Source organism: Pipistrellus kuhlii, unplaced genomic scaffold (genome assembly GCF_014108245.1).
Source record: "Pipistrellus kuhlii isolate mPipKuh1 unplaced genomic scaffold, mPipKuh1.p scaffold_m20_p_8, whole genome shotgun sequence".
Taxonomy (NCBI): domain Eukaryota; kingdom Metazoa; phylum Chordata; class Mammalia; order Chiroptera; family Vespertilionidae; genus Pipistrellus; species Pipistrellus kuhlii.
Window position 1 is genome coordinate 25,483,549 of NW_023425584.1, and position 16,343 is coordinate 25,499,891.

Sequence of the window (16,343 nt, forward strand, 5' to 3'; positions counted from 1 at the left end):
CTTTTTGTTATTGCTTTTTATTCCATTAAGTTTTGCTTATATCTTTATTTCCTTTCTTATTGTGCTATTATTAGCTTAATTTACTCTCATTATGTATATATACATATAAAATTTTCCTTCTATGGACCCCTTTAGTTGTATCCTCTCACCCAAGGTTTTATTTATTTATTTTTTATTTATTTTTTTTACAGAGAGGAAGAGAGAGGGATAGAGAGTTAGAAACATCGATGAGAGAGAGTCATCTATCAGCTGCCTCTTGCACATCCCCTACTGGGGATGTGCCCGCAACCAAGGTTCATGCCCTTGACCGGAATCGAACCTTGGACCTTTCAGTCTGCAGGCCTACGCTCTATCCACTGAGCCAAACCGGTTTCAGCTCTCACCCAAATTTTGATGTGTAGTTTTTGTGATAATTTCTACTTGGTAATTTTTACTATGATTGCCTCTTTAACCCACAAATTATGTAAAAGTATTTTTAATTTCCTAGGTGTATGGAATTTTTAAAAAATGTTTTATTGCTGATTTGTACTTTTAAAGCAATAGAGATCAGAGAATAGTCCATCTGATTAAAGTAGTTTTGTGTGATTTTAAAAAAATTAATCCTCACTCTATTTCTTCCATTGATTTTTTAGAGATTGAAAAGGAGGGAAAGAGAGAGAAATAACAATGTGAGACAGTCACATCGATTGGTTGTGTCTTCCCCTCTCCCCCGCCAGCTCCTCATATACACCCAGATGCCAAAACAAAACAAGGGCACAAGCCGCTGACTGGAATCTAGCCAGGGTGTATGGGCTGATGCTCTATCCTAGGGGTGTCAAACTCAATCAGAGAAGGGGCCAAAATCTAAAATCCAGCCTAAATCGCGGGCCGAATGGTTTACTGAACAGTCATAAACTGTCATTGTGATGGAAACGCAGCGGAGTGCAGTGATGACAGCGCAGTGCGGGCCACACTGCAAGGCCTGGCGGGACGGATTTGGCCCGCGGGCCTTGTGTTTGACACATGTGCAGTCTATCCAATGAGCCAAAATGGCTAGGACAAAGGAGTCTGTTTTAAAGACTTTTTGTGGTCTAAACAGTGTTTCCCAACCTTCTCGCATGATGAGAATCACCTGGTGGAGTTGTTAAAACACAGATTCCTGAATCCCAACTAAGAAGTGCTAAACTAGAATTTTTGAGAACATATAGGTAAAATTGCATACCTAACTTAGTGCTCTGTATATAAAATCTGTCTTAGAGCACTAGTTAAGTATACAATTTTACCTATATGTTCCCAAAAATTCTAGTTTTGGGAACTAGGTGATTCTCATCATGCGAGAAGGTTGGGAAACACTGGTCTAATACATGGGCAATTTTACACCTGTTCCATGTTGGAAAAGAGCACATAGCCTATTTATTTGTAAGAGCAAACTTGATTTTCCTATACTTAACAATAGTTTTATGTTTGATCAATCAGTTTCATAGAAGTCTGAAAAAATTTTATCACTACAAATTTTCTATTTTATCTGGAGAGTAGATTGTTAGTTACTAATTAAGGATTGTTGTATCAGCTGGAGGAACATTTATCGATCTATAAAAATGCTTTTGGCCTAAAATTGTATTTTGTCTGGCATTAATAATGCCTTACATACTTTTTCTATCACTTTTTCAATTTTTCCTTATTATTTTACTTTAGGTTTGTTTCTTGAAAACAGACTTTTATTTTTAATCTAATTCAAAAGTCTCTGTTCTTTGACAATTGAGTTCAATGGACTTATATTTGTCCTGATTACTTGCTGTATGTTTTCTTTAAAGAAATTCTAAAGTTATTTAGTGTTTGATCACCACAAGGCCTCTAGAATGGCTTTTGCAGTGGTTGGCAAACTCATTAGTCAACAGAGCCAAATACCAACAGTATAGCGATTGAAATTTCTTTTGAAAGCCAAATTTTTAAACTTAAACTTCTTCTAACGCCACTTCTTCAAATTAGACTTGCCTAGGCTGTGGTATTTTGTGGAAGAGCCACACTAAAGGGGCCAAGGAGCTATCCTTAAGTTAGGGTAAAAAAAATTAGCTTTTATACTAAAATTTTAATAATAGTTTTACCAATTTATTTGCTTACCATAGCTTCTTGCATCACAGGCCTTCCTCCAGAGTTCATTTTTCTCCTTATTGATGTACACATCTTTTAGTAGTTCTTTTAGCAAGGGTCTTAGGTGTTAAGCTCTTTTATTCTTTGTTGACCTGAAAATATGCTTTTTTTCCCTCCTCTGGAATGGTACTTAAGTACAAAATTCTGTACTTTGCTATTTTCTCTTGACATTTTGAGGATATTAACTGCCAGTATCTTCTGTGGTTATTAGATAGCAATAATGGCTTTATTAAGGCTCAGCAGAGTCCTAGCCTGCCACACTTCACTTTTGGGGACACTGAAGGTGGAGGCTGTTTGAGATTCTGAGCCACAGTCTATTGAGCTGCAGCACATCCACCCTGCAGCTAACTTGGGGAACTTGAGCAGGATGGGGTTGGTTAGGGTGGGTGGCACTGGGTGGGTGGCACTGTGTAATTATTATTGATGAGAATCTGTTGTCAAAATGTTGATTATTGTTCCTTTGTAAGTAATGCATTTTCCTCCAGTAGCTTTTAAGATTTTTTCTTTATCCTTAAAATTCTAGTTTCATTTGTTCTGCTTAGTGATTTATTTATTTATTTATTTATTTATTTATTTATTATTATTTTAAATATATATTTATTGATTTTGTACAGAGAGGAATGGAGAGAGATAGAGAGTTAGAAACATCGATGAGAGAGAGTCATCGATCAGCTGCCTCTTGCACACCCCCTACTGGGGATATGCCCGCAACCAAGGTACATGCCCTAGACCAGAATCAAACCCGGGACCCTTCAGTCCCCAAGCCGACGCTCTATCCATTGAGCCAAACCAGTCTCAGCCTTAGTGATTTTTTTAATCAAGGATTAATATTTGGCTTAAATTCTAGAAAATTCTACATCATTATTTCTTCAAACATTATCTCTGCTTTCTATTTTTTAAGTTTATTTTTTTTCGTTTCTTTTTTTTATTATTAAATTATTATCTGTGTACATATCTTACCATTCCCTTGTCCCCCCATATCTGCTTTCTATTTCTAATCTCTCCTTTAGGAACTTCAAATAGATGTGTGTTGGAACTCCCCAATCTATCTTTTTACTCTCAATTTCTCTTCATATTTGTGCTATTCTGTATTATTTCTTGTTTTATCATCTGATTCACTAATTCTTTTTTTTTGTATTTTATTTTATTTTTATTTATTTATTTACTTATTTATTTTTCACTAATTCTTTATTCAACTATATTCAATACACTGTTTATCCTACATATTGTTTTTATTTTCCAATTCCCCCCTCAAAATCTAAATTTGCTTTATTTGATACCACTATTTTTAATTATTTATTTTATTATTATTATTATTTTTTTGCCTCACATTGTTTTACAACTATTGGTCATAGTTTAAAAGAAGCATAATAAAAATTTTCAAGATTAAAATCTTTTATTTCAGTTTCCTTGGGCATGAAGTCTCCTGTTTTGCTGCTTTTTGTTTATGTACTTGCATTTTTACTACCACTGGACATAATTTTGTACTTGAGCTTTCTGAAGCTTGTTTTGCTTAAGAGTTGTTTTCTTTTATTTCAATCCACAAACTTATCCCTTCTAATGAGATGGTTTTGGCAGTTGCTTCAGTCTGGCCCTTTAAGTCCATTTCAGATCTTTTATTGGTAACTTAAGTTTTTGGTCCCACACAATTATTTAGTTCTGCTTACTAAATCAAAGAATGGTGCTCTCCAGGTTTTAGTTACTGCTCTCTTTACTTCTCCCCTATAACAAGAACAATTAAATAATTTCCAACTGTAACAGTGGGAAGCTGCTTGGAGCTTTTTTTCCACCTTGGTTCACAGGTAGGTAGAACAATAATGTCCCATTCAGTTCATCGCTTCATCCTGATAGACTAGATCTATTGGCCTGCTCCAGGTGAGATGTGTTGGTCCCTATGTCACCATAGAAATTAAAACTCCAGTCCCATTGCCCATTTTTTAAGCCTAAATTCTTCTTGGGCCTATGGCGTCAATTGTAGATCCATAATCCATTTATGGTCCAGAGAGTTCTTTAATTTTTATTGCTGGGTATAGCTACATGTTTTTTAGTTAGGTTTGTTTTTCTCCCATATTTTATTTAATATGTCTGTGCTTGAAATGATAGAGAACAGAGGTTTCAAAAAGCTAAGTGAACTTAACTTCATGACTGGAAGTCATTTATACTTATGTTTAAGAAACTTTGAGATAGCTGAAAAGAATGCATTCAACATACAATAACTTAGAAAACAACAACTTGGCCTTAAAAAAAAAACACATTAGAAATTTTGTGTATTTTACATATAGTTTTAGATCAAGAAAAAACTGTTAAGTTTTCCATTTTTGAGTACTAAAATGAAACAATATGCATATATGTTAGTCCTTAATTAACATTAAAAAGTGGTAGGTCATGTTGAGTCCTAGCCCTGGGTTGTGTTCTAGTGCTTCACTATTACATATTAAGAAAGCTCTTAGCTGGAAATAAATATGCTTCATTGTAATAAAGAAAAAAGCTGGAGGTCATATTTAAGGTTTGTTAAGATTAGTTTAATCATTAACAATTGAAATATAATGATAAGTGGATAATTAGAGCTCATAAGCCCCCTAAAAGCTTATTTATGTAAAGTACACTACAAAGTTCTAGTTCTGATAAACATTATGAGAAAAAAGGTACAGTTTTTTAAATCTATTTGTTTTTATTAAATTTATTGGGGTGGCATTTAATTTTAGATTGTAAAGTTCAATTATACATTAAGTTTATTTTCTTCAAAATAAGTTGATTTCCTTTAAAATCATAATCATGGGCACTCAAGGCATACATAGAGATATATATGGATTTTAACTGTATCACAGAGGTAGAGTTTTCTTGGAATTGGAGGAGAGCTGTGTCTTGGGGGGAAGTGTCAGAATCACGGGAGAGGGAGGTAGACTGTTTAATAATACATACAGTACATACCAGAGGATTCTGATACTCTCCCCGGCAGAATATGTTCTTCTTACCCACCACTGTATATTCATCAATACCTTAGTGATCTACTGTTAAGGATGAGATTCATAACCCTTGTGAGAACTGAGAAGGAAGAGATTAAGAGACACTGTTCTAGGGTTTTCTGTTTAGCATCATTTCTAAAAATCACAAGTAACAAAGAAAAACCAAGCTTCTTCAGTGTGAATGAAGGAAGAATAATTGATCGTGAAGCAAAGATGAAAAGAGAACATAAGTCTACAATGATGCAGAATAATCTGTACAGACTCCAGGATTGTCTCAAAGTGTGAGTATGGAGGACTTTTATCAGAATCTCCTGGAATATTAGTTAAAATGCAAACTCCCATTTCAAATATGCTGAATCTGAAGTTCTAAATGTGGGGTTGCAAACCTCACTTTTTAAAAAAGTATCCCAAGTTTTGAGACTTATAGCCAGAGAGAGAGATTTATAATTACATTTCCTTTAACAAATCCAGAGAGAAAGAAACACCTTTTCTAAAATAATACTCAGCTTTACATTCTAGATAGGAGCCTGAGATACTACACAAACTGAGTAAAAATTCACATTTTCAAATAATATTTTGTGAAATAAATTTATTTTGTTCAAGTTAGAATATAACAATTTCTTATTGAATAAGACATTAATAAAGATATTAATAAGCATTATAATTAAGAGTGGCTTGATACTGAAAACTTTATTTTAGATGGCCTAAGTTAACTGTGCTCAATTATAATTTATTCATAATTTATAATTAAGCATTGCTCTTGAGTTTAAACAAGTCCCTCTGAATTACAATGGATATTAACTTTGCTTGTTTTTTAAAACCATTAGGCACAAATTCCACATTTCCCCCCAAAAGATAAGGAATGTTTTCTTATAAATAAATATTCACCTTCTTAAAAATCAATTTCAGAATGAGGTAATAGGAGACAATTTAAGAAGAAAAATTTTAATGTATATAAATTAGGGCATGAATAATATAGTAAATGTTATAACTAATTTTTTGATTATCTGAGGATTATACATATATTTAAAGATAATTTTATTGATTTCAGAGAGGAAGGAAAAGGGAGAGAGAGAGAGATAGAAACATCAATGATGAGAATCATTTATTGGCAGCCTCCTGTATACCACCAGGGGGGATTGAGACCACAACTCAAGCATGTGCCAGGACTGGGAATTGAACTGTGACCTCCTGATTCATAGGTTGATGCTCAACCACCAAAGCACATTGGCTAGGCTGAGGATTATATTTTTAAATTCACTATATTACTCTAAATCTAAGTTTCAGATTTCTGATGAACAAAATTGAAAGCAGGACTTTTGAGATTTTTTTCCTCTGGGATATCTTAACTCTCCCAATAGGGAGAATACAAAAGAACTAACTATCTGAATAAGAAAATCTATTTCCACCTATGAAATTTGTTAGGAATACCACATAAAAAGAATACTAAGGAAGCAAATTACTAGTAATGTAAATATATATTTTTTTTATTTAAACTTTATAATCTGTTTCAATTGAAGAGGATTTCCTTTGTCAACCACCAGGGTCCTGGAACTTCTTGGTTGGAATTCAGATATCCAGAATTCTGGTTAACTACAACATCTATTCTTTATGTAGTAGCTTACAAGCATCAAAGGCCACCCTCACCTGATGCTTGGCCGGATCTATGCCCTCCAAAATAGTCTTCATGTCCTCCTGCTTGTCCTGTGAAAGGAAAAAGAAGAACTCACGGATCTTATTCCAAAATGAAAATCACATTTGGCCATGAAGACCATGTGAATGACTGGTACTTCAAATGCTGGGCTTTATTAAACTCAGGCTCTTTAATGAAAAAGATTCTCATCAGTAGAGAACATAGTCCAGGAGCAGAGATTTTTCATGCCTTTGTCTCCCAATAATTAAAGCCACAGAATTAAGAACAATATCTTTTAACATCTAACTAAAGAAAATAATTAAATGATTTGGAGACACCACAAGTTGGGAGAAAAAGTAAGGAAAATATTGTAAGATAACTACATAGTTATTTTTAAGTGCATATAGTGCTCATACTTTTCAATTGAAACTTGAGAGAGAGAATATCTGTATTTTCTCTAGATCTAGACTCCTACCAGAGAAAGTACTTGAAGGTGAGGTGAGAATAAAATTGAGGAAACAGTAATAAGCTTTGCAGTTACTAACCAGAGTTAACTAAGTTTCCAAATAAAAGAAATGTAGCCTTGAGAAGCCTTTATTCTAAGTCACACCTACCTCCTACCTAGGAGATGTGCTCACCTTAAGGGGATGCATGCTCCTACAGTAGAGATTTGGTGAGAAAGAACTGTGAAACAACTACATTTGCTAAGGCTCGCTTCCTCTCCCTACCCCACCCCTATATGATTTTCAACAAATGGCGATCCCCATTCAAATATGAATAATAAGCACAAAGTATCCAACATAGTACTTAAGAAGTTCCTACAAAAATGTAAATAATAAAAGTGAAATATTTCCCTATACTTAAAAAAAAAATTAAAGCACATAAATTGTTTTGAGCATGGACCTATGAACCAGGAGGTAATAGTTCGATTCCTGGTCAGGGCACATAACCCAGAATTTGATCCCCTGTAGGGGGCTTGCAGGAGGCAGCTGATCAATGATTCTCTTTCATCATTGACTAGAAGCCCAAGGCACAAAGATTCATGCCAGAATGGGCCTTCCTTTCTCTGGCTGCTGGTATTGCTTTCGTTCTGGCCAGAGCTGCCTTTCCATCTTCCTACAATGCTCAGAGGCCCTGACCATGTATGCAAATTAACCACCATCTTTGTTGGGTTAATTTGCATACCCACTCCTGATTGGCTATGGGCATCATGAAGGTACATTCAATTAGCATGTTTGTCTATTATTTAGATGTTTCTATCTCTCTCTCCCTCTCCCTTCCTCTCTGAAATCAAGTTCAGGCACTCAGGGATTAAGAAGCTATATAATATGAAAGACTAAAAAATTAACACTGATCCACCTAAGCAACTGGGAGAAACAGGGCCATAAAACAGAATATAAATGTTATACAATCAAAGTAATATAAAAATATAACTCCTGAGAATCTTATGGTACAAGATACATTTAATTTCTTTTTTCAGAATGAAGTCAATAGATACTGTCTGAATATTTGTGTTTCTTTGAAAATAAATATGTTCTTTAAAAAAATTAACAGAAGAGAACCAAGATGGCAGCATAGATAAATACCTGTACTTGCTGCCTCCCACAACCACATCAAAATTACAACTAAAATACATAACAACTATCATCCAGAACCACAGGAAAGCTGGCTTAACGGAAGTACTACACTTAAAGAGGTTAAGAAAGCACATTAAGACTGGTAAGAGGTGTGGAGGCACGGAATGGGCTGGCACCCAGGTGGGCCACTTTTTTAATCGGGAGGGAAATACAAGCTCCTGCTTACTCTGAGCTCCAGTGCTGGGCGAGACTTGGGAAAACCCAGACACATATGGGGAGAAACTGGACTGTCTGGCATTGGGACAGGACTGTAGGGGCGGTTTTCTTCCAGATGGAGGTGCTCGAAACAGTCATTGTTCCTGTGCTGGGACATCTCCTGTACAGGACTGACTGGCAGCCACTGCTGTTTGCTCCACCCTGGAGATTCCCTACCCAATTTACAACCCCATCTATGTTGTGTTCAGCAGCTTTTGCATATGAATGGCTTGTCTTTTCACAGCCTACAACCTGCCAACAAGCTGCAGCTGGGTCAGGAGCCCCAAAGCTATCAAAAGAAGGTCCATCCAAAACTGGTTTGGCTCAGTGGATAGAGCGTAGGCCTGCAGATTGAAAGGTCCCAGGTTCGATTCCGGTCAAGGGCATGTACCTTGATTGCGGGCACATCCCCAGTAAGGGGTGGGCAAGAGGCAGCTGATTGATGATTCTCTCTCATCAATGTTTCTGACTCTATCCCTCTCTGTGAAAAAATCAATAAAATATATTAAAAAGGAAAAAAAAGAAAAAAAGAAAAAAAGGTCCAAGCCTGCACCAGCACCAGCACCAGCCTTCCTTGTTTCCCTCGTCTGGGCATTCCAAACCTCATACAAAGAGGAGGAATCTGCAGATCCCTCTGTGGCTCCTGCTGGGTGGCCCTAGGCAGTGGCTGACTTTGCATCTCCTTGGAGATCCAAGATCCAGTGTATCCAGTGGTCAGTACAAGACCATACAGATTACAACTCTTCACATCCATAAGTAACACACTCAAGGGGCAGACTCAATGAGCACCAAAGGCACACTGAAGGAAGTACTGCCCCATAAGGGTGTCTCCTGCACAGCAGCCCTTCCATTGTAGACACAGCGGGTCCTCACAGCCAATTGGCCTGGAGGTCAATTTCTCCCAAGGATACCAACAGCAATCAAGGCTCAACTACAGCAAGTCTGTGCACACAGCCCACAAAGGGGTGCACCAAGAGTGTCCACCTCAGGTGACTGGGGAGGCTGAGACACTAGGTACACAAGGCCCCTCTATCAACTCAAGGAGACTTAGCAGCTACCCAATACATCGAAACAAACACAGGGAAGCACCCAAAATGCAGAGACAAAGAAACTTGTCACAAATTAAAGAAATGGAAGAAAGCAAACTACTGGATATAGTGTTCAAAACCACAGTTATAAGGTTACTCAAGAATCTTCTATCAATAGAAACCTCTGAGGAACTTAGTAAGCCCTTCAAGGATCTTAGTGAGAATTAAAAAAAAAAAAAAAATTTTTTTAAAAGGAAAAGGACCAGTCAGAAATTAAGCATACACTAATTGAATTAAAGAATAAAGATTCAAAAGTAGACTATTATGCTGAAATTAATATGCCATGATGAAAAGAGATTCTACTGTCTTCACAAATGGTTTGAGAAACACCAAAACTCATCAAATCAAAAAACCTTTGACATGTTGGCCAACACAATGTTGTCACCTAAACATACTATCTATATATCATTAAGGTCTTTAGAAACTCTGACCCAATGCAGTCATATTTCATAGACAAGGATCATGTCTATAACAATAAAATGGTTGGGCATGGAAACCAGGGAAAAAGACAACAAAGCAGGTCAAAATTAAAAGCAAGCATAAAAAAAAAAGGAGTGTCTTATAATCCAAATTATACTGTTCAATAATTAACTATGCAAATTCTCCACCTTGAAATTGAGAAGTAAAACTGAAGGGTGGCTAGAAGACTGTGTAAAAGAAATCAAGCCATAAAGGCTTGAACTGAATGAAGTAAGCTATAGAGATGAGAACAAGTATGAAATATTAAAACTCTGCCTTCTGGTCTAATGAACAGTAATTATTGAGAATGGTCTATAGTTAATATCATTCTAGACCATTACTCATTGGTTTTAAAAATTCATATTAATATCTTAACTGATTCTGTTGCAGAATATTTTAAAGAATAGAATAGAAAACAAAGTTTTAAGCTCCTTTTAAAAAATTATAATATCAAAACCTTGAATTATGGCAAAAGTTAAACTCTAAAATGTAATTAAGGTTGGTCCAAATTATATTCCAAAGGTTTACTTACTTATACATCCTTATTTGAAACTAAGCATGAAAATACTTCCCCAAAATGAAGGTGCCCAACCAACTCATAATAACATCTATTTAACTTAAAGAACTAGCAAACCTAGATATCAAGAACACACATGGAATGCTCAAATGGACTATATCTCCACTCCATGCAATGGGAGTGGAAAGTCTTCCACCTGCAAACCACTGGGGGAAATTACTATAGCCCAAAACAGATACTAGGAGATAGGACAAGAAAGATGTTATTGCCTTGCAAGGTCCAGCTAGTAAGAATTATCAATCATTTTTCTCAGGACTCAGTAACTGATATTGTCTGCTTTACTCATTTCTTATATTTGACTAGGTTTTTTTTTCACAACTCTCTGGCTTATAGTAAAGTCTGAAATTACAAAGTATATTTATAGGTTTTAAATACCAACTTACTATGCTTTCCTACACTTTCCACATCTTCTATAAAGAATGTAACTAGTAAAGGAACTAATATTAAAATTAAAATGTCTGTCGACAGAGTGCAAAAGCATGGAATAAGCAATATATTTTTAAAAGTTAAAATCAATATATAAAATAATTGAAGAGGAAAAAAAGAAAAAGTTATGCATATAAAGTTATCAAACCCAACAGTATTTTTAACAGTGAAAAATGAAAAGCAAGTCAAAACTTCACTATTAAGTGAATGGTTATGGTTCATTAACTTGATGAATATTATGAAAGTTATAAAAATAAACTGTAATAATATGAAGATTATGCAAAAACACTGGAAAAAGTAGAGAAAACTATTATAATTACATATAAATATGAAATGCAAAGATAGATTGCAAAATAAAAAATAATTGTTAAAATAACAGTATTAATTAAATATTTAATTAAAATATGTATTTATCTGAGCCATTTCTAAATCTAATATTTTAAATGTAAAACAGTAAATTCAAAACTATCTATTCATTTAATGCAAATCTTCTAAAGAATTCTAATCACAAACACTACATAATTCCAGAAGACTATAGAAATAAAATATTTGGCCCTGGCTGGTTTGGGTCAGCAGATAGAGCGTCAGCCTGCAGACTCAAGGGTCCCAGTTTTTATTCTGGTCAAGGGAATGTACCTTGGTTATGGGCACATCCCCAGTAGGGAGTATGTAGGAGGCAGTTGATTGATGTTTCTAACTCTCCCTCTCCCTTCCTCTCTGTAAAAAATCAATAAAATATATTTTTTTAAAAAGAAATAAAATATTTGAAAATCTATATATAAAAGTCTAAGTGACCAAACAACTGTTTGACCATGTGACCGGTACCTATGGCATGCACTGACCACCAAGGGGCAGATGCTCAACAAACAGGCACCGAAACATGGAACAGACTAATGAATCTCAGAGGGAAGGGGAGAGGGCGGGAAGAGACTAACTAAAAATCTTATATGCATACTAGAGGCCCTGTACATGGATTCGTGCACCAGTGGGGTGGGGGTTCCTCAGCCTGGCCTGTGGGGATCGGGCCAAAACTGGCCCGGTGCATGAATTCATGCACCTGCGGGGATCAGTCCGACATCCCCCAAGAAATCCCGGATTGCACAGGATAGGCTGAGTGACCCTACGGTGCACGTGCACTGGGCCTCTAGTATTTCATAATAGATTTCTAACTCAAATCAATCAAAATCAGTAAGATTATGCTATACACTAGAATACATTTAAAAGTTTATCTTTTTCCTATTTAATATTTTCAGAAAAACTATCAACAAACAGGCTAAGAAAGTGACTATGTTGCAGAAAAACGGAAGAAGAGAGAATTCAGGTAAGAATTTGGAGGATAAGAATACTAAATTTGAGCCGAAACCGGTTTGGCTCAGTGGTAGAGCGTTGGTCTGTGGACTGAAAGGTCCCACGTTCAATTCCGGTATATTGTATATTGGTTGTGGGCACATCCCCGGTAGGGGGTGTGCAAGAGGCAGCCAGTCAATGTTTCTCTCTCATCGACGTTTCTAGCTCTCTATCCCTCTCTCCTCCTCTCTGTAAAAAATCACTAAAATATATTTTTTAAAAATATTAAATTTATTTATAGTATCTAAGCTTTTATGCTCTATCCTATTTCTTTTTTTTTCTACTCTATTTCAAATGGTGAAATATGACAATTCTTAATTTTTATAGATGACCCAAAGCAACTTTAAAAAAGGAAAAAGATATAGGAAGAAGGCAGAAGATTGAGATCTAAACATGTCTCTTGTCATAATCTTATAATTAGGGGTGTCGAACTCAATCAGAGAAGGGGCCAAAATCTAAAATCCAGCCTAAATTGCGGGCCGAATGGTTTACTGAACAGTCATAAACTGTCACTGTGATGGAAACGCAGCGGAGTGCAGTGATGACAGCGCGGTGCGGGCCTCATTGCAAGGCCTGGCGGGACGGATTTGGCCCGCGGGCCTTGTGTTTGACACATGTGTCTTATATAATAAAAGGCTAATATACAAATCGACTGAACGGTGGAATGACACATTGCTATGACACACACTGACCACCAGAGGGCTGACACTCAATGTAGGAGCTGGCTCCTGGTGGTCTGTGTACTCCCACAGGGGGAGCACTGCTCAGCCAGAAGCTGGGCTCAAGGCTGGTGAGCACAGCAGTGGTTGTGGGAGCCTTTCCTGCTACTGTGGCAGCACTAAAAATATCTGACTTTGGGGAGCAGGCTTAAGCCATCAGTTGAACATCCCTGAGGGCTCCCGGCTGGGCTGAGGGAATACACAAATTTCATGCACTGGGCCTCTTGTTCTCAAATAAAAATGAGTAAGTACACCTCAAAAATTCTAATTGATGGGGAAAATCCTAATTAATAATAATGAATGCTAGTGTTATTATAATATTTAGTATTAGTAGAAATAGTATTAATAGTATTCTATACATTTATTTTAGTCAATAATTATTTTCCAATAATCTCAGGTATCTATTTAGGAATGTCTGCTTTTAGAAATGGTTTAAAAGACATAACTTGCACAGTTTTTTTCCAAATAACTAAAACTAATAAATTTGATTCATTATAACATGTCTTATACATTTTTATGAAACATATAAAGAAATTTTGTGAGAAATTAGAAAGCAGTTTAAAGAAATCTTACAAAATAAAAATGAATCAAAGCACACATTTCAGCAAGAAGCATAAACCTTTAAGTGGGACATGATTTACAATTCCCACAGTTATAAGAAACATTACATACATAAATCTGCCATCTAATTTAAAACTTTGAAAAGCCAAACTGAAAAACACTAAAAAAACAGAAAAATAATAGAATACTTTAATAATGTTAGAAAGATAGCTTTGTTTTTAAAGTCAAATTAGAGAAACAAAAGAAATCACTCAAAGTGATTTGACAGGTTATTCTTATTTTGTAAACATATCACTGAATTTATAATATTTCTAATAATGGGCAATTTAAAAAGTGTAAGAATGTCAATTGGAACTGGGGTGAGAATAAAAATCTAAGCATTTTAAAATATTATTAATAAATGAAATAAACAAAGAGCCAAACATTTTTAAAGTTATTTTATATAAAGCATATAAACTATAGATCTTTATTAGATTTTTCTAAATGTTAAAAAGAAATGAATGAGAATTAAAACAAAAATATTTGAAATTAAAAATATCTTACTAAATCAGCCCCTGCTTGAAGTAAAACATCTGCAACATCTGTATGTCCATTTTCACAAGCATAGGTTAAGGCTGTGTCTCCTGTTGCTGTTGTAGCATGAACATTAGCACCTAGCAAACAAAAAACAATCATAAATTTACTTTGTGAATTATGCATTATATTAAATAGTTTAATTTTGCAATTTCATGAAACTGATAAACTTGAAGTATGAAGCCCCACCAGTATGGCCCAGGGGCTGAGCATTGATCTATGAGGTCACAGTTTGATTCCTGGTAGGGCACATGCCCAGCTTTCGGGCTCAATTCCCAGGAAGAGGCCTGCAGGAGGCAACCGATTAATGATTTTCTCTCATCACTGATGATTCTATCTCTTTCTCCTTCTCCTTTCCTCTATGAAATCAATAAAAACATATTTTAAGAAATTAAATTTGATATGGATATTATTATGATAGCATTTACTATGATGGCTTTTACTTCACAATAGTCCTAAATGTTAAAAACAAAACAACAACAAAATACTTGATGAAACTATTGGCATGTGTTTTAAATATCCTAATTTTCCTTTAAATATACTTTGTAAAAATGCTTTTAGCTATACAGAAAGAAACTATACCAAATGATTTTAAAATACAGTAAAGTCTGCCTTCACATCCTCAGTAAGATATACCCTAAGAAATGAAAGAGCTATAAAAACAAAGCAAAAATATCAGTTTTCAGAAATCATATTGGTGGTAGTGTTGGATTGTATTCTGAGACAGTTCCATAGATATTGTGATAAAATAAAATGAGTAATCCTTTGGTAAAAAGTGAAATTTTTGGCATGATTAAGAGAAAACACAGAATATAACATTGCTGAGGTTAGTATTAGAAGTATTGACGTGAACTCATTATGTATTTTAAGAAAAATAAATATTTCCTAAATCTGATCAACTATTAAGACCACAGACAATGACAGACTAAGCAGAAATAGCACCTTTAACTTAGATTATGGTCTCTAAGTATTATTTCCTACTAAGTGCAATGAGTGCTTCTTAGAAAAAATGATTGGTTCCAAGACTGGGGCAAAAGCTGCAAAGAAACTTCACCCTAGCTGCTTTGACTCAGTGGGTACAGTGTCCGCCTGCAGACGGAAGGGCCCCAGGTTCAATTCCAGTCGAGGGCATGTACCTACCTGGATTGCAGGTTTGATCCCATGTGTGCTGAGGCAACCACAATGATGTGTGTCTCTCACATCGATGTTTCTCTCTCTGTCTCTCCCTCTCCTTTTCGCTCTCTCAAAAAATCAATGGGAAAATGTCCTCAGGTGAGGATGAACAACAACAAAAACAGAAAAAAATCTCAAAGACTATAATGAGATCATATCAAAAGAATTTAGGAGATAATCTTAGTGACCAAAGATAGTCAAATTGCCAATACCTTGTGACAATTTTTACATAAAAACAAAAATGAGGACTGTGGTGTGATAAAAGCCATCATAGAGGTTTAAATCCAAAAGTTCAAAATAATGTCCATATCAAAACATAAAAACACTTGCCCTGCAGGAGTGACTCAGTTGGTTTACCATCATCCTGAGCACCAAAAGGTTGGCGATCGATTCCTGGCCAGGGCACATACCTGGGGTGTGGGTTTGATCCCCAGCTGCACACATACAGAAAATAACCGATCAATGTTTCTGTCTCACCTTGATGTTTCTCTCTCTCTCTTCCTCACTCCCTTTTTTCCTCTCTCTATGCATGTTCTGGAGTAAGGACTAAATAAATAAATAAATAAATAAAATACTTTATTGGTCACTACTGAAGGATGCTATAGGACCACCTCATTATTTTGGAAATGTTAATAAAGGATGGAAAAAAACCTGGCCGGATAGCTGGGTTAGTTGGAGCTATCTGGTTGGATCATGTCCCTTGTGCACAATAGGTCCAGGGTTCAATTCTGGTCAAGAGATGTGCCTGGGTTGCAGATTCGATCCCCAGTTGGGCATATGTGATAGGCAGCCGATGATGTTACTCTCTCTCTCTATCTCTCTCTAGAATTTGTGTTACATGTCCTCAGGTGAAGATTAA

The 16,343-nt window shown here is 35.6% G+C and overlaps 1 protein-coding gene across 11 annotated transcripts in view; it reads right to left on the reverse strand.

Annotated features, from left to right (window-relative positions):
* The window catches only part of LOC118710974 (ankyrin repeat and KH domain-containing protein 1), a 124,225-nt gene that overhangs the window by 59,811 nt on the left and 48,071 nt on the right, over nt 1–16,343 (reverse strand). For 8 of the 11 annotated variants that reach the window (XM_045576908.1, XM_036423828.2, XM_045576907.1 and 5 more), the window contains exons 10-11: nt 14,282–14,391; nt 6,744–6,800 (exon numbers count right to left, since the gene is read on the reverse strand). In XM_045576908.1, coding sequence (XP_045432864.1) covers nt 6,744–6,800; nt 14,282–14,391 — 167 coding nt within the window. Of the gene's footprint in view, nt 1–6,726; nt 6,801–14,281; nt 14,392–16,343 lie in introns of those variants that run through there. The other 3 variants (XM_036423833.2, XM_036423834.2, XM_036423835.2) reach the window with 2 other exon arrangements.